Source organism: Geotrypetes seraphini, chromosome 5 (assembly GCF_902459505.1).
Source record: "Geotrypetes seraphini chromosome 5, aGeoSer1.1, whole genome shotgun sequence".
NCBI classification, from domain to species: Eukaryota; Metazoa; Chordata; class Amphibia; order Gymnophiona; family Dermophiidae; genus Geotrypetes; species Geotrypetes seraphini.
In genome coordinates this window covers 203,618,070-203,640,965 of record NC_047088.1, presented here as the reverse complement: position 1 = coordinate 203,640,965, position 22,896 = coordinate 203,618,070, and the positions used below count along the sequence as shown (strand labels likewise).

The 22,896-nt window shown below is 46.6% G+C and overlaps 1 protein-coding gene across 7 annotated transcripts in view; it reads right to left on the bottom strand.

The window, feature by feature from the left end:
* Positions 1–22,896, bottom strand: part of KLHL23 (kelch like family member 23) — a 38,909-nt gene that overhangs the window by 2,250 nt on the left and 13,763 nt on the right. For 5 of the 7 annotated variants that reach the window (XM_033943911.1, XM_033943909.1, XM_033943908.1 and 2 more), the window contains one exon: positions 19,293–22,036. In XM_033943911.1, coding sequence (XP_033799802.1) covers positions 21,726–22,036 — 311 coding nt within the window. In that variant the 3' untranslated portion in view covers positions 19,293–21,725. Of the gene's footprint in view, positions 1–19,113; positions 19,156–19,292; positions 22,037–22,896 lie in introns of those variants that run through there. The other 2 variants (XM_033943913.1, XM_033943912.1) reach the window with 2 other exon arrangements.

Here is a 22,896-nt window from a genome sequence, read left to right as displayed (position 1 = left end):
AAAGCATGAACTTGGGAGAGAGGAAAGGAGGGAAAGAGATGCTGAGGTGGAGGAGGGAATGGGTTTTTGCACACAGAAGGCATGGACTTGGGAGAGAGGAAGGGAGGGAAAGAGATGCTGAGGTGGGGGAGGGAATGGGTTTTTGGACACAGAAGGCACGAACTTGGGAGAGAGGAAGGGAGGGAAAGAGATGCTGAGGTGGGGGATGGAATGGGCTTTTGGACACAGAAAGCATGAACTTGGGAGAGAGGAAAGGAGGGAAAGAGATGCTGAGGTGGGGGAGGGAATGGGTTTTTGCACACAGAAGGCATGGACTTGGGAGAGAGGAAAGGAGGGAAAGAGATGCTGAGGTGGGGGAGGGAATGGGTTTTTGCACACAGAAGGCATGGACTTGGGAGAGAGGAAGGGAGGGAAAGAGATGCTGAGGTGGGGGAGGGAATGGGTTTTTGGACACAGAAGGCATGGACTTGGGAGAGAGGAAGGGAGGGAAAGAGATGCTGAGGTGGGGGAGGGAATGGGTTTTTGGACACAGAAGGCATGAACTTGAGAGAGAGAGGGAGGGAAAGAGATGCTGAGGTGGGGGATGGAATGGGTTTTTGGACACAGAAAGCATGAACTTGGGAGAGAGGAAAGGAGGGAAAGAGATGCTGAGGTGGGGGAGGGAATGAGTTTTTGCACACAGAAGGCATGGACTTGGGAGAGAGGAAGGGAGGGAAAGAGATGCTGAGGTGGGGAGGGAATGGGTTTTTGGACATAGAAGGCATGGACTTGGGAGAGAGGAAGGGAGGGAAATAGATGCTGAGGTGGGGGAGGGAATGGGTTTTTGGACACAAGGCATGAACTTGGGAGAGAGGAAGGGAGGGAAAGAGATGCTGAGGTGGGGGAGGGGATGGGTTTTTGGACACAAGGCATGGACTTGGGAGAGAGGAAGGGAGGGAAATAGATGCTGAGGTGGGGGAGGGAATGTGTTTTTGGATACAGAAGGCATGGACTTGGGAGGGAAAAAGATGCTGAGGTGGGGGAGGGAATGTGTTTTTGGACACAGAAGGCAAGGACTTGGGAGAGAGGAAGGGAGGAAAAGAGATGGTTGTGTACACGGGGAATAGAAGAAAGGAGAATTTTTGGTCATAGGGAGGGAGTGAGGTACAGACAGTGGCATACCAAGGTGGGGGTGGGGGCGGTCTACCCCGGTTTTACGCCCCAAGTGGGTGCACAGCTGGCCACCCTCCAGTGTTCTCCCTAGGCTGGCAAACTGCGTCTCTTTAGCCACTTGAGTGCCACCGCCGCCATTGGGAACAGGCCGGTGCCAAGTTCTCCCTGCTTTTCCCTGTGGGGCCGACCAACTCTCGCCACCCGCGTCAATTCTGATGTCGGAGAGGACGTTCTGGGCCAGCCAATCGCTGCCTGGCTGGCCCAGAACGTCCTCTCCGATGTTAGAATTGACGTCGAGTGGCGAGAGTTGGTCGGCCCCGTGGGGAAGAGAAGCAGGGCGAACTCGGCGCCGGCCTGTTCCCGATAGCGGCTGTGGCAGCCTATTCCCCAGTGGCGGTGGCAGCATTTTCCCAATGGTGGTGGCATAGGGGAGGGCAAGGAGAAAGAAAGAAAGGGGGGGACAGGGAGCCAAAAAAAAAAAAAGAAAGAGGGCTGGGTGAAACAAAGAAAAAATGGGGCACGGAGAGAGAGAGAAAGACAGAAATACAGAATGAAAGGGGGTATGGAGAGAGAGAAAAAGAAAGAAGGGGGCAGGGTAAAACAAAGAAAAAGTTTGGGGAGGGAATGAGGTCTGGAGGAGAGAAAGCATACAGGAGGCTGAAAAAAGGGAAGAAATATTGGATGCACAGTCAGAAGAATAAAGTGCAACCAGAGACTGATGAAATTACCAAAGGTAGGAAAATGATTTTATTTTCAATTTAGTGATCAAAATGTGTCCGTTTTGAGAATTTATATATGCTGTCTATATTTTGCACTATGGCCCTCTTTTACTAAACCACAATAGCGTTTTTTAGCGCAGGGAGCCTATGAGCTTCAAGAGCAGCGTGGGGCATTCAGCGCTAAAAACCGCTATCGCGGTTTAGTAAAAAGGGAGGGGGAATATTTGTCTATTTTTGTATAGTTGTTACTGAGGTGACATTGCATAAAGTCATCTGCCTTGACCTCTTTGAAAATCCGCGGAACATTTTCTCTGTGTACAGCGTGCTTTGTGTTTTTAAAATTTTATTGTTGGTAGATCATTTTGACTTGGCCACAAAGGTAAGGGGGAGGGAGGGGAGCTGCTGAAAGAGTCTACCTTGACGTGGTTGCAGGCTTACAAATCTTTTGGTCAAAGAGTGCGGCGACAGAGAAAAGTATGTGTGTATTCGGCCCATGAATGAAATCATTAAAACATTATAAATTGCCAATAAATTGAAATGAAAACCAAAGGATTGTGAATCAAATTGATTCTCTGACAATACAAAGATTCCAACCTTTAAAAATGATGTTACATAGTTCAGGCAACTTTATAAAGAGTTTTTAGATACTAAAATCTTGTTATTAAGGTTTAATTGACGTGCTGGAACTTTGAGGAAATTCTTTGGTTTTGTGCGGCAGTTTGGGCACTCGGGCTCAAAAAGGTTAGCCATCACTGATCTAGCCTGTGCCCCTTCTCTCCTTTGTACATGATTGATTTCAGCTCTGTCACCTTTCCATTTTTCTCTCTCTGTAACCACCCCCTCCCCTATGCTCTGGCATCTCTCTCTTATCCTTTCTTTCCTTTCCACCCCACGGTCTAGCATCATCCCTTCCCTGATTCCCTGTAATCTCTCTCCTTTCCTTTTCTTCCATCTCTCCCTCCCCCTCCATGCTCTGACATCTCCTCCTTCCTTTCCCCCTTCCTTTTCCCTTGGTCTGGCATACCTTCCTCCTTCCTTCCATGCCCTGGCATCTCTTCTTCCCTCCAAGCCCTGGCATCTCCTTTCATTCCCTCCCTCATCTTCCTTCTCCCTCCAGTTGGGTACAGCAACACTCCCCCTCTGCTCCCTTTCCTCCTTCTGTCACCCAAGGCCTGGTGTCCTGAACTTCATCGGGCAGCAGCAGCATTCACAATTCACTGCTGTTGCCTGCTTCAGGCCTTCCTCTCTGTTAGGTCCTGTCATCATGAAAACAGGAAGTAGGAAGGACCCGGCAGAGAGGAAGGCCTGAGGCCAGCAACAGCAGTGTATTGTAAACGCTGCTGCTGCCTGAAGAAGGTAATGGCGCCAGGCTTTGGAGCACCTGAGGCAGACCACTTCTCTCCCCCCCAGCCGAACCCCTGCTGACCCTCCTATCTCTCCCTCCCATGCGAACCCTGCCGACCCTCCCAGTGAGATGACCGAGCAACAAACCTCCCTCCAGCAGCGTTGGCAGCTGCAGCATGCTAAACAGGCTGTTTTGCGGCTTTCTCCTGCTGGTGAGTCCCTCTGCCGTGTCACTGATGACGTTATCAGTGACGCGGCAGAGGGACTCACCAGCAGGAGAAAGCCATGAAGAAGCCTGTTTAGCATGCTGCAGCTGCCAACACTGCTGGAGGGAGTTTTGTTGCTCGGTCATCTCGCTGGGAGGGTCGGCAGGGTTTGCATGGGAGGGAGAGATAGGAGGGTCAGTGGGGCCCGAGCGATGATGCTGCCGCTGCCGAATCCAGGCTGCGATCCCCTGTCCCGTTGTCCCCACTCACAGCTTTGGGACGCCCTCTCTGAAAACGGGACATTTAGGCGTCCCGAAACTGTGAATGGGGACAATGGGACAGGGGATCTGAAAAAGGGACTGTCCCGTTCAAAACGGGACGTATAGAAACATAGAAATAGACGGCAGATAAGGGCCCACGGCCCATCTAGTCTGCCCACCTTAATGTCCCTCCCCTACCTTTGCCCTGTGAATAGATCCCATGTGCCGATCCCATTTGGCCTTAAAATCAGGCACGCTGCTGGCCTCAATCACCTGTAGTGGAAGACTATTCCAGCGATCAATCACTCTTTCAGTGAAAAAGAATTTCCTGGTGTCACCTCGTAGTTTCCCGCCCCTGATTTTCAACGGATGCCCTCTTGTTGTTGTGGGACCCTTGAAAAAGAAGATATCTTCCTCCGCCTCGATGCGGCCCGTAAGATACTTGAACGTCTCGATCATGTCCCCCCTCTCTCTGCGCTCCTCGAGCGAGTATAGCTGTAATTTGTCAAGCCGTTTTTCGTATGGTAGATCCTTGAGTCCCGAGACCATCCGGGTGGCCATTCTTTGCACCGACTCCAGTCTCAGCACATCCTTGCGATAATGCGGCCTCCAGAATTGCACACAGTATTCCAGGTGGGGCCTCACCATGGATCTATACAATGGCATAATGACTTCCGCCTTACGACTGACGAAACCCCTTCGTATGCAGCCCATGATTTGTCTTGCCTTGGACGAAGCCTGCTCCACTTGATTGGCAGACTTCATGTCCTCACTGACGATTACCCCCAAGTCTCGTTCTGCTACCGTTTTTGCTAGGATCTCGCCATTAAGGGTATAAGACTTGCATGGATTCTGGCTGCCCAGGTGCATATGTATGATCACCTTAAGCAAAGGCAAAATGAAGCATACAGCCCCAAACACTTCAATAGCAAAAATGGCTATGAGCACAGTCTCTCTTTCAAAGTTTTATTTCAAACAAACAAATACCCCCCCACCCCCCACCCCACACACACACACACACAGTATTTGTGCTGGTCTTATCCAAGCAAGTTAAAACAGTTTAGCTTACTTCCATGGCATCTGGCTCTGAAACCACTTGTTCCACAATTTCCATAGCTTCCTCTTGAAACGAGGCACTTGCCTCAAAGCTTGTAAAAGCCTCTTTAATTTCCATGGCTTCCGGGTTATTACCTTGACCTAGACCTGGTTCTCTGCAGGAAGAGACCTCTCTCTCTTCCCTGTCTTCTCTGTGTGGGAGAAAACTACTGGGTTTCCCCAAAAATAAGACACTGTCTTATATTAATTTTGGGCCCCAAAAATGCACTAAGTCTTATTTTCAGGGAAACCCAGTAAGTAACTGTAGATTTTTGGTTTGCAAACCGGGAACAGTTGGGGTGGTCAGGTGGTGTAGGGCTGAGCCTCTTGTCACAAGGCCACTGTACTGCCTGCATCCTCATCATCAGAGCTACTTCTCTATGATATCAATACTGCTGTTTCAGTTTCTCTTCTTTGAAAATCTTCCATTGCACAGCTTCTATCACACCACCATCCCTCGCCGCACCTCCCCCAGCTGACCCCTCCCCTTCCCATCTGAACCATGCCAACTGCGAAACCAAAATACCTCTTTGCAAATGGCAGCGTTGGCAGCAATCTAGACAGGCTGCTTCATGGCCTTCTCCCGCTGGGGGGGGGGGGTTCCGTGTACTGAGTTGCTGATGACATCATCAGAGATGTGGCAGAGAAATGCCCCAGCGGGAGAAGGCCGCAAAATAGCCTGTCTAGATTGCTGCCGACACTGCCGTTTGCAAGAAGGTATTTAGGTCTCGTGGTCGGCGAGGTTCAGATGGGAGGGAGAGATGGAAGTTCAGCGGGGGATGGGGGTTAGGAGAAGCGCTGCTACTGGCGAATCCAGCGCTTCAACTAGGGCTTATTTTTGGGGTAGGGCTTATATTAAGACCTTAAAATTTATTAATAACAGAGATTCAAGTAGAAAAATCCACGTTGTCAGTCCTTATTGTTGAACTCCAAGATTCAAATTGGCAAGTCTAAGATCCTCTGGAAGCATTGGTTGCAGGCAGGCATACGTACGCTAGATGATGTGTTATCAGATGGAAAGATGCTTGACTTTTCACGACTGCAATAAACATTTGGTATTACAAAGTCTCAAGTATATAAGTGGTTGCAGTTGAAGCAGGCCATTCAGAAGGGGTTTCCTGAATGGCGTAAATTAAAAACTCAGTATAGCTTGCCGGATCTGTGTTTCCAGACAGATTTGCTAGGGCATCAGGCAGCCAGGTGGTATAAATTAATATCTGAATTTTTTAATAAGAAACCAAAATTTGGAGCATTGAGATAAAGCAGCAGATTTTTGTGTCTCAATGGCCACGAATTTGGACTTGGAGGATGAGATGTACGGTGTTGGCATCTATGAGACAAACATGTTTTTTTCTGTTGCACAGAAGGTTTTGGACCCCTGTTTGATTACAAAAATTAGATTGTTCTAAGTCAAATAGATGTTGGCACTGTCATCTCAATATAGGGTCAATGGATCATCTGCTCTTCTTTTGTCCCTTGATACTTAACTTTTGGCGATCTATTTGGGGTCAAATTAATAGAATACTGGAAGTTCCAATGGCATTGATGTATGACGTGGTGCTGTTTGGTACGTTATTGAGGGCCAAGAGTCCAATAACTCCACATAACAATAGACTACTTTTTATCATGATGGCAACTCCCATACAGCTTATTTGGAAAAATTGGGACAGGTGGAACTATAGTTTTTGGTGGGAATTCTTGTGCCAAACTTATAAATTTGAACGTATGAGTTTGATACAATTGGGACATTATAAGAAATTCAAGGAGGTTTGGGACCCATTGACAAAATTTTGTAAAGATTGATTACTAGTTTCCCCCGTTGATTATACAAATCCAGGAAGAGTGGGTGGGTGGGGGAATATGTACTTAATTTAATTTTAAATTGTAATTTGCTTATCTTGATCATTTGTATTACTTTTGTCTTTATATTGTATGACAGGGTAGATGGGGGGATGGGATATGTATTTATTATATCAATTGATGGAATTAAGTGCTGCTTTATTTTGTAAATTGTTTGATAATATGTTGCACTTGATGTTGGTTTTTAAAATGAATAAAGATTTTTTTTTTTTTTTTTGGGGGGGGGGAAGATCTATCCCAAAAATCATGCTAGGGCTTATTTTTGGGGAAACAGGGTACCTGCTTTTCAGGAAGACAACCACATTCACTCTTGTGTGCACCTGTTCCGATATGCAGCCCTCTTGGGCTCCCCTGGTGGTTTTCCTGCAAACTGCAAGGTTTTATACAAACAGGGTTCTGTTTAAATTTCATGTTTGTAGGCTTACACACTGCTGGTTTGTTACTGGGTAGGGTTTCCATCTCATTCTCTTCCTCACTGAGTTCATCAGGAAAGGGTTTACTCTCAGACAGGGCTTCATGGGGATAGTCAGTAAGCTTGGCAGGATAAAGTAAGCTAGGTTTCTGAGTAGTGTGTTTAACCCTAGTACTACTTTTCTTAGTGTGCTTAAAGGAGACCACGGCAGGCACAGAGCCTGATTGGTCACAAGATGTAATAGGGCAATATATAAACTAAACAGTAGCAAATCACTTGGATCTTATGGTATATATTCTAGAGTACTTAAAATTGAAAATGAACTTCCAGAGCTGTTAGTAATTTTTTTAAGGGTTCCAGTGATCTGGGATATTAAAGACCAGTAAGTCTAACATCAGTACCGTACAAAATAAGAACATAAGAATAGCCTTACTGGGTCAGACCAATGATCCATCAAGCCCAGTAGTCCGTCCTCACGGTAGCCAATCCAGGTCACTAATACCTGGCAAAAACCCAAAGAGTAGCAAAATTCCATGCTACCAATCCAGGGTAAGCAGTCTCAATAACAGACTATGGACTTTTCCTCCAGTAAATTGTCCAAACCTTTTTTAAAACCAGCTACACTATCCACTCTTACCACAACCTCTGGTAATGCGTTCCAGAGCTTAACTATACTCTAAGTGAAAAAATATTTCCTCCTATTGGTATTTCCCTGTAACTTCATTGAGTGTACCCTAGTCTTTGTAATTTTTGATGGCGTGAAAAATCGATCCACTTGTACCCATTCTATTCTACTCAGGATTTTGTAGACTTCAATCATATCTCCCCTCAACCATCTCTTTTCCAAGCTGAGGAGCCCTAACCTTTTTAACCTTTTCTTATATGAGAGTAGTTCCATCCCCTTTATCATCTTGGTTGCTCTTCTTTGAACCTTTTCTAATGCCGCTATATCTTTCTTGAGATAAGGAGACCAGAACTGAACACAATCATCCAGGTGAGGTTGCACCATGGAGCGATACAGAGGCATTATAACATTCTTAGTCTTCTTAACCATCCCTTTTTTTATTTTTTATAATTCTTAGCATCTTGTTTGCATTTTTGGATGCCGCCATACATTGGGTGGAAGGTTTCATCATATTGTCTACAATGACACACAGATCTTTTTCTTGGAAATGATGGTAGAGATGCTGATAAAGGACCACATCATTGACCACCTTGATGGACACGATCTGATGAGGACCAGCCAGCACGGCTTCAGTAAAGGAAGATCTTGCTTGACGAACTTGTTGCACTTCTTCGAGGGAGTAAACATGCAGATAGACAAGGGTGACCTGGTCGACATTGTACAGTGGTGCCTCACACAACGGACGCCTCGCACAGCGCACGCTGCGCACAACGAACTTTATGTCTTGATTCGTACAACGAACTTCGTTTCACACAACGAAGTCGCCCGAGCTGCATCCTTCCGCGCAGGCACTGCGCTTAACTGCCCTCTCTCCGCCTGGCTCCCTCTTGCCCCCCCGACTCCCCGACACGATCGGGGCAAAAAGGAGCCCAAGCCCTCTTGCCCCGCCGATTCCCCAACTCCCCGACAATATCGGGCCAGGAGGGAGCCCAAGTCCTCCTGGCCACGGCGACCCCCTAACCCCACCCTGCACTACATTACGGGCAGGAGGGATCCCAGGCCCTCCTGCCCTCGACGCAAACCCCCCTCCCCCCAACGACCGCCCCCCCAAGAACCTCCGACCGCCCCCCCAGCCGACCCGCGACCCCCCTGGCCGACCCCCACGACACCCCCAACCCCCTTCCCCGTACCTTTCTGTAGTTGGCCGGACAGACAGGAGCCAAACCCGCCTGTCCGGCAGGCAGCCATCGACGGAATGAGGCCGGATTGGCCCATCCGTCCCAAAGCTCCGCCTACTGGTGGGGCCTAAGGCGCCTGGGCCAATCAGAATAGGCCCGGGAGCCTTAGGTCCCTCCTGGGGGCGGGGCCTGAGGCACATGGGCCCAACCCGACCATGTGCCTCAGGCCCTGCCCCCAGGAGGGACCTAAGGCTCCCGGGCCTATTCTGATTGGCCCAGGCGCCTTAGGCCCCACCAGTAGGCGGAGCTTTGGGACGGATGGGCCAATCCGGCCTCATTCCGTCGTTGGCTGCCTGCCGGACAGGCGGGTTTGGCTCCCGTCTGTCCGGCCAACTACAGAAAGGTACGGGGAAGGGGGTTGGGGGTGTCGTGGGGGTCGGCCAGGGGGGTCGCGGGTCAGCTGGGGGGGCGGTCGGAGGTTCTTGGGGGGGCGGTCGTTGGGGGGAGGGGGGGTTTGCGTCGAGGGCAGGAGGGCCTGGGATCCCTCCTGCCCGTAATGTAGTGCAGGGTGGGGTTAGGGGGTCGCCGTGGCCAGGAGGACTTGGGCTCCCTCCTGGCCCGATATTGTCGGGGAGTTGGGGAATCGGCGGGGCAAGAGGGCTTGGGCTCCCTTTTGCCCCGATCGTGTCGGGGAGTCGGGGGGGCAAGAGGGCTTGAGCTCCCTTTTGCCCCGATCGTGTCGGGGAGGCGGGGGGGCAAGAGGGCTTGAGCTCCCTCTTGCCCCGATCGTGTCGGGGAGTCGGGGGGGCAAGAGGGCTTGAGCTCCCTCTTGCCCCGATCGTGTCGGGGGTGCCAGGGACCACACGGAGTCACCCACCGTACCACCCGATTCGGGTAAGCGCAGGTATCGGTGGGTGGCTTATTTGCGGGGGGGTGCCTTATTTTACATTTTTTTTCTAAAAAGGGGGGGCTGTCTTATTTGATGGCCCTGCCTTATCATCGGGGAAACACGGTAGAAAAAAAAAAAAATGAACAGTTAAGTCCCAGTTTTTGCCGCTGAGACTCTGCCCTCTCTCACTGTAAAATTAGACTCTGCTTAGTCTGTCTTTAAATTTAAAAAATGTGTGTTGTTTTAAAAAACAATTATGTTTTTAGATGTATCTAAATAAAAATAATAACCAAAAATTTATCTTTTTTTATGTCATCTTAGCATATTTTATGCTACAGAACGAATTATTTTTTTTAACATGTATTGTTATGGGAAAACGCGTTTCACATAACGAACTTTTCGCATAACAAACTTGCTCCTGGAACGAATTAAGTTCGTTGTGTGAGGCACCACTGTATATCTGGACTTTCAGAAGGCGTTCGACAAAGTCCCACATGAACGACTGCTTTGACAAATTGCGAGCCATGGAATCGAGGGTGAAATACTCATGCGGATTAAAAACTGGTTGGCAGATAGGAAACAGAGAGTGGGGGTAAATGGACAATACTTGGACTGGAAAAGCGTCACAAGTGGAGTGCCACAGGATTCATTGCTTGGACCCGTGCTCTTCAACATATTTATAAACAACCTGGAAATTGGACGACAAGCGAGGTGATTAAATTTGCTGACGATACGAAGTTATTCAGAGTAGTGAAGACACAGAAGGATTGCGAAGACCTTCAACGTTACATAAACACGCTTGAGAAATGGGCTGAAACATGGCAAATGAGGTTTAACGTGGATAAATGTATGGTGATGCATGTCGGTAACAAGAATCTTATACATGAATACAGGATGTCTGGTGCAGTACTCGTAGAGACCCCCCCCAAGATATAGACTTGGGAGCACTGGTCGACAAGTCGATGAAGCGTCTGTGCAATGTGCAGCGGCGGCAAAAAGGATGAACAGAATGCTAGGAATGATTAAGAAGGGGATCCCAAACAGATCGGAGAAGGTTATCATGACGCTGTACTGGGCCAAGGTATGCCCCACCTGGAGTACTGCATCCAGCACTGGTCTCCGTACTTAAAGAAGGACACAGTACTACTCGAAAGGGTCCAGAGAAGAGCGACTAAAATGGTTAAGGGGCTGGAGTAGTTGCCGTACAGTGAGAGATTAGAGAAACTGGGCCTCTTCTTCCTTGAAAAGAGGAGACTGAGAGGGGACATGATCGAAACATTCAAAATAATGAAGGGAATAGACTTAGTAGATTATCCCCTCCGGCCCCAAGCGGAGAGGAGTGTGGGAGCACTGCTCCGCCCCTCCCGAGCCTGCAGGAGACCAGCGGCTTCAAAGGAGAGCACCACCAGCGACGGACAACTTTTTTCTCCTCCAGCCCAAACGGAGAGGAGCGTGGGAGCACTGCTCCGCCCCTCCCGAGCCTGCAGGAGACCAGCGGCTTCAAAGGAGAACTCCACCAGCGACGGACAACTTTTTTCTCCTCCGGCCCAAACGGAGAGGAGCATGGGAGCACTGCTCCCCCCTCCCAAGCCAGCAGAAGACCAGCGGCTACTTCCTCTGCCCGCCGCCGACCTAGCAGGAGGGCTCTGCTTTTACTCTCCAGAGCCCCTGCTTCCACCAACCATTGGGGATCGCCGAAAGCCTCCTGCCTGTGCAGGTCTGTTCGGGCTGATTCTGCCCACCCCAACATCGGAGTCTTCTTCAGGCCTTAAGGGCCCCCGAAAGTTCTCCCCCCAGCAACTTCCAAGGCAGAGGAAGGAGGAAGTTTCCACCATCTTGTCCCTCCTTCCTCCGCCCGATGCCAATCTAGCAGGAGGGCTCTGCTTTACTCTTCAGAGCCCTGCTTCCACCAGCCATCGGGGATTGCCGAAAGCCTCCTGCCTGTGCAGGTTCTGTTCGGGCTCACTCTGCCCGCCCCAGCATCGGTTCTTCCTCAGTCCGTAAGGGCCACCGAAAGTTCTCCCCCCAGTGACTAGATCCTCTTCTTGTTTAGATACCAAGTTGCCTAGCTCCTCCCCCCCCCAAAAAAAATAAAAATATATATATATATATACTACCCAAAGCCTGCCAAGGGCTAATTCCCCCCCCCCAAAAAAAAAAAAAAAAGTTAGCCCACCTAGTTCTCCTCCTACTATGCTTTTCCCTCAACACCACCCTCTGCGTAATACCCCCTTCTCCCAATCTTCTCAATTCCGCAAATACAAATAATATCTGCCCTGGCCTCAAAATCCCCACGTTGATCCGCACCAGACCACATCCTCCCAACCCACCCCCCCCCTCGAAGAATCAACCATGCTTCTTTAAAGTTTGTTTCCCCTGCCAACCTCCCCAACCTTGCCTCTGACTCGCTCACCCCAGTCCCAACACTTTATTGCAACGCAAGATCTGCTTACAACAAGATTCAAATTCTGAAGGACCTATTGAGGACTCTGACCCTGGTCTCCTATGCATCATGGAATCATGGATTAAAAAAGATGACCTATTTACACAAAATGAACTCTGCTCCCATGGCTACCAAGGTTTCTTTTCACCTAGATCTAACTGTAAAGGAGGTGGCCTGGCAATCCTCTACAAATCCTTTTTCGATGTTCAGCTCCTCGAAAGGGGCTGCCACACCTCACTAGAATACATGCTTGCTTCCATCAACGATGAACGTCATCCTCACCACTGGGCATTCTGCTCCTATACTGCCCACCTACCCCTTGGAACAACTCTTCAGAACTCGTCCTTGGGACTATAACAAACGCCTTCCTCAAGTTCCAAAGGTTATTGATCATCGGAGACATCAATCTCCACCTAGACGACATCACCAGCAAGGATACGATCGAATTTATTAGCTTCCTTACCTCCCTTGGCCTCCCCCCCCCGCACCATCCCCTACCAATGAAAAGGGGCACACACTAGACCTCATTAGCTTCCTCGACCTTACAGCTCACAAGACGTCAGTTGACGACATTCGCTGGGAACATGTCCCCTGGTCTGACCATTTCTTAGGGGCTTTCTATCTCCCCATCTTTCTGTTGCATCTTGGGGCTTCACCCCGCACTTCCAACCCCATTACCTTCCGCAAAAAAATCACAAGCGATCTGTTCTGGTCTAAATTTCTCAATCTATTAAGTTTATTATTAGGATTTTATATACCGCCTATCAAGGTTATCTAAGCGGGTTTTTTTTACAATCAGGTACTCAAGCATTTTTCCCTCTCTGTCCCGGTGGGCTCACAATCTATCTAACGTACCCGGGGCTATGGAGGATTAAGTGACTTGCCCAGGGTCACAAGGAGCAGCGTGGGGTTTGAACCCACAACCCCAGGGTGCTGAGGCTGTAGATCCAACCACTGCGCCACACACTCCTCATATTCTCCTTTGCCCCTAAGCCTGTAGATTCAGGTACCAATTGGCATAACTGGGTCGCTCTCTCCGAATCCACCTATCTTTCCCTTACCCCTCTTTCCACTAAATCCATCTCCTACCCCCGCAAAGCCCCTTGGTACCTCCCATATCACAGAGAGCTAAAACAGAAATGTCGAGCTCTGGAGCACATATGGAAAAAATCAAAATGTCCCATAGACAAACAGTCCTGGAGAGTCAATATCAAGCTATACAATACAGCGCTAAAAAAAGCAAGAAAGAACTTCTATGGTGACAAAATCTCCAGATCCAACAATCAGAGCAGTACACTATTCAACATCTGGCGCTCCCTAACCTCCAAAAGAGACCCCCACCGTGCTCCCCTCCTCTCCCTCAGCCGATATTCTAGCAAAATTCTTCAACGATAAGGTCTCCTCCTTGAGATGCTCCTGCCCTCCTTCAGTCTCCTACAACTCCCTAGTGCCCATCGATCCCACTCCCACCCTAATGGTCTCCAACCCCATCCCAGCTGACAGATCCTGGACCACCTTTGAGCTCGTATCTGAATCCCTGGTCTTCAATCTCTGCCTCAAACTGAAATCCTGTAATTGCTCATTGGACCCATTCCCCTCCTACCTATACGAGAACATTCCCGCTCAGGCTATCTCTTCTATCACCAATCTCATAAACTCCGCCCTTCAGTCGGGCCATTTCTCCACAGAAATGGATCATATCGCCTTGACCCCACTACTGAAAAAATCTGACCTTGACCCTTCCATACCATCCAACTATCGCCCAATTGCAAATATCCCTCTCCTAACCAAGATGCTAGAGTCCATCATTTCTACCCAACTCTCATCATACTTAGAGAGATTCTCTATTCTTCTTCCCTATCAATATGGCTTTCGTCCTAACTTCAGCACCGAATCCCTACTGTCTTTCCTGATTTCAAGGGTTCAACAACTCCACTCTTGAAACAAGTTCGCTGTCCTCCTACAATTTGACCTTTCCGCTGCTTTCGACGTTGTCTACCATGTTATACTTGTTTATCAACTGTCTGAGATAGGCATCAACTCCACAGTCCTAGATTGGTTCTCTAAATTCCTCCGCTCTCGTTCTTACATTGTTAACATGAATGGCACCTCATCCTCCCCCTGGAAACCGAATTGTGGAGTCCCACAAGGCTCTCCATTATCTCCTATCCTTTTCAATATCTATATGTCCTCCCTAAAACTCCTCCACCTATCCCCCCTTGAAACAATTTACACTTATGCAGATGACATCCTCGTCCTCCTCGAGACCGACTCGAACCTCACCGACCTGTCTAAGAACATATCCTCTTGTATAATGAACCTACAATCCTGGGCCCACACTGTGCAAATGAATTTGAATGAGTCCAAAACAAGACTCCTTTGGCTTGGCCCAAAACTAGACCACCTACCCACCTCCATCCCACTACCCTCTGGCTCCTCTCTGCAGCTTGAGTTCTCGAGCAAGGTCTTGGGCGTCATCATTGATTCCACATTGTCCTTTAATGACTACCTCCAATCCTTGGTAAAAAAATGCTTTTTCAACCTTCACATGCTGAGGAAAGTTAGATCTTGCTTCCATCAAAAACATTTCACTCTCCTTGTCCAATCCATCATCCTTTCCAGATTGGACTATTGCAACTCTATCTACTTAATCCTAACTAAGAAAAACCTCCACAGACTCCAACGGAATGCCGCGGCCAAGCTCATCTTCGCTAAAAGTAAATTTGACCATGTCTCCCCGCTCCTGGCCAAGCTCCACTGGCTTCCGATAATCGCCAGGGTCCACTATAAATGTGCCTGTTTAGCTTTCAAAATCCTACACGGTATCCTCCCTCCCTTTATCCCTCTCTCTTGGAATTCCTCAAACCCTAATACCACCAGATCCTCCCACAAATTAAAACTATCCTTCCCCTCGCTAGAAGGCATCTCCCACAAAGGAAAGCTAGGGACTTCCCTCCACTTCAAAATCACTGAGCTCTGGAACAACCTTACCTCCCCTCTTCGGAACTTGAGCTCTCTCCAAGTTTTCCGCAAGCTTTTGAAAACCTGGCTTTTCTCAAAAAGTCTTCCTCCAAATTAGGAATCAAGGAAACTCTTTATCTTGGCATCCCAAGACCTCTAAATTTTCTTCACACTTCTACCACTAACCCTCTGTTGTAGTCCCTTCCTGTTTCTCCTACTGTAAACCGCGCCGAGCTCGAACGTAGATTAGTAGATAAAGACAGGTTGTTCACTCTCTCCAAGGTAGGGAGAACGAGATGGCACTTTCTAAAGTTGAAAGGGGATAGATTCCGTACAAACGTAAGGAACTTCTTCACCCAGAGAGTGGTGGAAAACTGGAACGCTCTTCTGGAGGCTTTTTTTAGGGGAAAACAATCTCCAGGGATTCAAGACAAAGTTAGACAAGTTCCTGCTGAACCAAAACGTACACAGGTAAGGCTAGACTCAGTCAGGGCACTGGTCTTTGACCTACGGGCCGCCGCGGGAGCAGACTGCTGCGCACGATGGACCACTGGTCTAACCCAGCAGCGGCAATTCTTATGTTCTTAGCTCAGTGTGAGGCGGTGGCCAGGGCCGCCATCAGAAATTTCTGGGCCCCTTACTGAGCAATCCTATTGGGCCCCCCCACGCACCCCTTCCCCCCCTTTTGTCCGGGGGGGTGCTATCAGGAAATCGGCAGGGGACAAAAAAAAAGTATGACAGCAGTGTTTATTGTTTATTGTTGTGCACAGCAGAAGCATAATACAGGAATTTGTGCTATGGTGGCCTAGGATCAATGTTTCCTCTAAGGATTGATGAGGTGTGTGCAAAAAAAAATATGCATGAGCGACAAGTTACATACTCCACAAATTTATGAGCAGGCACAGAGGATGCATTTTTAAACAAATGTAGTTTATCCTTGTACTCCTTATGTATTTTTAATCATCTATGGATATGTTTGTATGTTTATTGTTCAAATGGTTTTATTTATTTCCCCAAATTTATTTTTGTTATACGCATTGAAAATATTTGATATTGCGTTTAAATCAAAATCTCAATAAACTTGAAACTTGAAACAAGTGCCCGTGAGATCGTGGGAGGGTTAAATACTCAAAACTTAGAAGAATAACAATGTACTTAAAGTTTTTGCTACGCCAGCTTTCTGGTATCTTTACATACAGTGGCGTACCTAGCATATGTAACACCCGGGGCCCATCATTTTTTGGCACCCCCCCCCATCTGTAAGAAAAACATGATTTTTAGTAACAAACCACACGTCACACATGAGTACCTAGGAAAAGGCAGCATCTTACATATTGCAGTGAGCAGTACATCAATACACCCATTGTAAAACTAAACAAGCTAGACCAGCACAGATCAATCCTACATCGTCAATCCTAACAGAAAACCATGTCTTTCAAACACACAGAACACAGAAAACACCTTCGCCTAGTATGGAATATGTCATCACAAACGAACCCCTCCCCTTTTTACAAAACTGTAGTGTGGATTTTAGCCACGGTGGTAACAGCCCTGACGCTCATAGAATTCTGAGCATCAGAGCTGCTACCACCACGGCTGGTGCTAAAAAACGCTCCACAGTTTTGTAAAAGGGGGGATAAAATAGAAATACACAGTTTCAACGCTCTAGCTCAGAGATGCCCAAACTTTTTGGGCTTGCAAGCTACTTTAAAATGACCAAGTCAAAATGATCTACCAAAAATAAAATTAAAAAACACAAAGCACACTATACGCTGAGAAAATGTTAATTATCATTCCTATTCTGGGTTTTTTCAAAGAGGTCAAGGCAGATGACTCTATGCATTGTCACCTCAGTAACAACCATACAAAAATAGACAAATATACCCCATCCTTTTTATTAAACCACAATAGCAGTTTTTAGCGCAGGAAACTGCGCTAAATGCCCAGCGCTGCTCTCGACGCTCATAGGCTCCCTGCACTAAAAAACACTATTGTGATTTAGTAAAAGGGGGCCATAGTGCAAAATATAGACAGCATATATAAATTCAGACACATTTTGATCACTAAATTGAAAATAAAATCATTTTCCTACCTTTGTTTGGTAATTTCATCTGGTTGCACTTTATTCTTCTGACTGTGCATCCAATATTTCTTCCCTTCTTTCAGCCTCCTGTATGCTTCCTCTCCTCCAGACCTCATTCCCTCCCCCAACTTTTTCTTTCTTTCTCTATGTCTGTCTTTCTCTGATTCTGTGCCCCATTTTTTTGCTTTGTTTCTGGTTCCCTGTCCCCCCCCCCTTCTTTCTTTCTTCCTTCCTTTCTCCGTGCCCCATTTTTTGCTTTTTTTCTGGCTCCCTGTCCCCCCCCACACACACACCTTCTTTCTTTCTTCTTTCCTGCCTCCCCCATGCCACCACCCCCGCGGAATAGGCTGCTGCCGCTGCCGCAATCAGGAACAAGCCGAAATCTCCCTGCTTCTCTTCTGTACGGGGCCGATCAACTCTCGCCGCCCGACGTCAATTCTAACGTCTGAAAGGACGTTCCGGGCAGCCAGGCGATTGGCTAGCCAGAACGTCCTCTCGAAGTCAGAATTGATGTCGGGCCGCCGCGAGAGTTGGTCGGCCCAGCAGGGAAGAGAAGCAGGAAGATCAAAGACACGGTGCCGGCCTGATCCCCGATGGCAGCAGTGAGAAAGGAAGCAGGTTGGGCACCACTGCTCTAGACGAGCCGCACGCTAAGGAGAACAGTTGACCGCCCCCCCCCCTTGGTACGCCACTGGAGCAGCAGCGTGTCTGGCCGGTTCATTCGTTCAAAGGCGCGGGTGGCGGCTCCTTGCATGATCCGCGCCTGCGTCTGAAGTCTCTCTGATGTTGTGACATCAGAGAGGCTTCCGATGCAGGAGTGGATAGCGCAAGGAGCCGCCAACCCGCGGCTTTGAACGAACGAGCCGGCTGCTGCTCCAAAAGGAAGAGAATGATCGCCTCCAGACCGCGGGCCACAAATAAAATCTGGAGAGCCACACGCGGGCCGCGTGTTTGAGACTGAGACCGCTGCCTTAGAGGGAACACTGCCTAGGACCCTGGGGGAGCCCGGGCCCCCTGTCACCTCCGGGCCCCTGAATGCAGGACTGGTAGTACTGCCCTGATGGCGGCCCTGGCGGTGGCTAAGAAAGTAAATAGAATGTTGGAAATTATCAGGAAGGAATGGAAAACAAAGATGAGAATGTTATAATGCCCTTGTATCACTCCATGATGCATCTGACTTGAATTCTGTGTGCCGTTCTGATCACCACATCTAAAAAAAATATAAGGGCAACAAAAACGATAAAAGGGATAGGATGAGTTCCTTATGAGCAAAGGTTAAAACTGCTTGGGCTCTTCAGCGTGGAGCAGAGATGCTCAGTGAAGATATGATAGAGGTCTATAAAATATTAAGTGGAGTGAAATAGGTTGATGTGAATCGCTTGTTTACTCTTTCCAAAAATACTAGGACTAGGGGGCATGCGATGAATCAAATAGATTTAAAACAGAGAAAATATTTCTTCACTTAACATGTAATTAAACTCTGGAATTCATTGCCAGAGAATGTGGTGAAAGCAGTTAGCTTATAAAGATTTAAATATGGATTGGATAATCCACTGCTTATTCCTAGGATAAGCAGCAGAAAATCTGTTTTACTGCTTGGGATCTTGCTTGGGACCTAGGTTGGCCACTGTTGGAAACAGGAGATTGGGCTTGATTGACCCATTATGGCAACTCTTGTTATTTCCAACTCACCTGCAAAACTGTTCAGAAATATTCTTAGATCATACTGCATTCACTGTATATTTAAGATCTCCCCATAGATTTTCAATTTTCAAACTTAGACTGAAAGTCATTTGAAAACCATCTTTCTTTCATTATGTACTTCATGACTGATTTTGAGGTATATTTTGGATTGAGCTTCTAGAATCTGTTGATATTTAGTTGAATCTCTTCTTCCATTCCCAAAATACTTCCTATGCCACTGGCTGCTATACAAACATGAAGAAAAGCAAGTGGGGAGTGGGATAGAACACGTCAACTTTGAGACAGTCTTTTATTTAAATAAATACAGAAACACATAAATAAACATATATAAAAAGTCATATAAACATGATGTCCTTGTGTTGATAGGATCTAGTTGATGACCCGACATGGTCTATGTTTTGGCCCCCAGGTGGAGGTCTGCCTCAAGGGTGTGTCTTTTGGTCCACTAGGTGTCATTCCAGTGCTGGGAAAGCAAAATTGTAAAACAATCTTTTAAAAGACTTGGCAGGAGACTTTTGTGTACCCTTTAGTACCATTTAGGCTCTTCTACAAGCATTGCATATGTTCACAATCTTTTTAAAGATTGTTTTACAGTTTTGCTTTCCCAGCACTGGAGTGACACCTACATCCAAGTTGAAGGCACCTACTGACAAATTAAAAATTTTAATTGGTTTTTAATGGTGCTTTTCAATTAATAATGCCAACTGAACCAATTAAAAAAATTAAGTTAAGTGCCATTTATAGAAATCAGAACCATAGTAAATAGCTGACCTATTTATAAATTAATTATTTCAAGTTCATGTAATTTTGGTATTAACTAGGGAGTTCAACAATTTAAAGCACATTTATCTATCCTCATCTGATCCAAGAACTTTAAGAGCCCAGTCCTTGGACTGCTTGTTTGTGGGGAGGTATGAAGAGATCTCTTTCTTTGCACTGGTAACTGTGAAAGGGGAGTGGAGGGCAACTGGGGGGAAGGGGAGGGAATAGGTGGGAAGATTTGTGGTATACTGTTGTATTAAATTTGTTTGATGACTATAGATTCTGGACTTCTGGAACATTTGTAGCACTTAGTTTGTGCCCTGTGTTAAATGTTTTGATGTTTGCTGTTCTGTGCTTACTGGTTGTCTTCAATAAAAATTGTTTGAACACAAAGCACATTTATCTTTGCGAATTTCTCTTCTAAGTTGTCTTCATGATAACATAACATAACATAACTTTACTCTTCTATACCGCCATAATCAAACAATTTATAGGCGGTTTACACAGAAGATGGCTGGACAATCAGCGAAATACAATTAATTAAAATACAACAAATTTCCTAAAATGTTCAATGTAAGATTTTAGTTAACAGTAATGTCCTCATTTAGGTAATAAATTTGTCAAACAACGTTGACTTGATTACTTTTCAAAATGCACCATAAGATAACATAACTCCACCAATACAATTACCCCACCAAGACTGCTGCTTACTTGCTTGAAATGCAAGAGTCCTATCCAAAAAAAAAATCTTATATCTGCAGCCAGTAATTTTTGGATAGGCAAATAAATTGGAATTCCTAGCTATCCTCGTTGGACTATGTAACACAAAATGAAATAAAAGGTAATTTGGGGCAAATCCCCAAACCAGCTTTAAACAGATGCATGAAAATTTGAACAGCACTCGTGCCTCCACCGGGAGCCAATGTAGCAGTCGATAAACTAATCTATTTCTTTTGTTTATACAGCTGTGGGATCATGGTACCAACTTTTTAACATAAACAATGTTGCCGTGATTAAACATCAATAAAATATTTTCTTCTGTACAACTTCAAATGAGGTATCCCTTTATTATACATTTGCATAAAAGTTAGCATACATCTTTCTAAGAACTGCCATACAAGATCAGACCAAAAAAATCCATTGTCCATTTTCAAGAGTGTCTATTCCAGGTTATAAGTACCTGGCAGTATAAAAAAAGCAACTTACCCCCAGGGATAAACACTGGCCTTGTCTTAACACTATGCAGTATGAAATTTCACATCTCACACTTTACAGTCATGAGCTGGGTAGGCCTAAGGATATTTGATGTCCTAAGCAGACCTTTGGCCATGTGTCCTCCCCTAGTGTTGCTCAAGCCCCTACCCCCTACCACAGTCCAGTATCCTCCTTCCCCTTTTTACTCTCTCCCCATGTGGCCAGAATTGCCTCTTCCTCTCCCCAGGTGGTCAGCATCCCCCTTTCCATTCCCTAGTCTCCCATTCAGCATATTTTCTAACCTTATCCCATATCAGGCATCTCCATCCTCTTTGCTGCCCTACCTCTTCCAAGATGTTTGTGAAGATTGAAAGTAGAGTTGGCTCTGGCACAGGGCCTTTAAATACAAAGCTATGCTCAAGCTCTGGCACATCTTGCTCATCTTCTAACACAGCAGTTCCTGTGTTAAAGGACCCATGCTCCTGCTGACTCTGCTTTCATGTTCCATCCAGGTTCCGGAAGAGGTAGGATAGCAGCAGTGGGAGTAGGGAAGAGGCAAAAGAAGCTGGGCACAGAACACAGGGTAGGGAAAAGGAGAGAATGTGTTGTTCTCCTGCCATCTAAGTGTAAGTCTCCTGCTGTTTTCCCCAAAGTGTTGCTGCCCTAGGCATACACCTAATCTGCATTGTGGTAGGGCTTCCTGTCATTAACTATCAAATTTTTTACCCATTGTTTACATTTCCCACTAAAAGGCACTGCTGGATTTCAGCTTAAATTGGGAACTTAACGTACAGCTTCTTGTGCTTCTTCTAGTTCTTCAAAAGAAGAATCCATCCTGTTACACATTGTATACACAAACACAACCATGGGAGCGCATAGCACTAGGAAGATTGCTCACCACTTCCCATTTGTCACACTCAGGATCATATTTTTCAATACTTTGTAGATAGGTTCCTTTCGAATATGAATACCCTCCAGTCACATAGATGAATCCATTCACTACAACTGCTCCGCATTCCATCCTTCTTTCCATTGTATGCGCCATCTCCCGCCATTCATTATTTTCTGGGTCATAGCAATCAATAGTTGTAGTCTGTCCACCCACAAGATAAAGTTTGTTTTGTAGGGGAATAGAGCATAAGCCATATTCTTGGAGAGAAAAAGGGAACATTTTTTATTTAGTATTGCACTTGGTGGCATAATAAAACAAATAGCAATAACCAAGATAGCAACTTAGCAATATTTCAGAGAGTAAGGACTCCTGCAATTGTTAAGGAATAATATTTCTGTGAAAGCCACTCCTTGTTTTCCCTGATATTGAAAATAATGTTCTGCGGAGAGGCTACAGGGTCAGTGTCATAAAGGTGTTTATAAGAGCCCCATGCTATTCTAAGGAATAAGCCCCTCCTCCATCACTCTCCTCACTTTTCCTTTCTCTGTCTCGCTCTCTCAGCAGAAGTTTCAGTGGAACCCCCCCTCCCCCCAAATAGAAAATTGTAGAGGGAAAGAAACTTTGGAACATTGTTCATAGTGAATGAATAAAATTATTTTAGAGAATTATTTTCCATAGCAAATAAACTGAACACAACACAAGGGGATCCTGCCTCTAACATCCCCCAGACCCTTTGTGTGAGTCAGGATCCTGAAAGGTTGATAGAGGTGTGGGAATCAAGGCTAGCCCTCACCTTTTAGTTGGATTAAGCATTAACAGGAGTAAATATTTTTAAAAGTTTCTATCTCAATTTAGGGTTCAAGTTTCACTAGACTACCAGGGCCTTTAGGTTCCCCCCAAAATTCCAGGGGTCTTCTTTTCTTTTTCTTAAACATATATGCCCAAGTTAGGGCTAGATTCACTGATTTTGCGATCAATCCCCAACCCCGACCCAATTCACTAACCTCCTGGCCGATCAACCTCCAACCCGATCCAATCGGGCATGCAAATGAGGGGAAACGGCATGCAAAGAAGGAAGCCCTCGATTCACTAAACAGAAGGAACACCGATTGGGCTT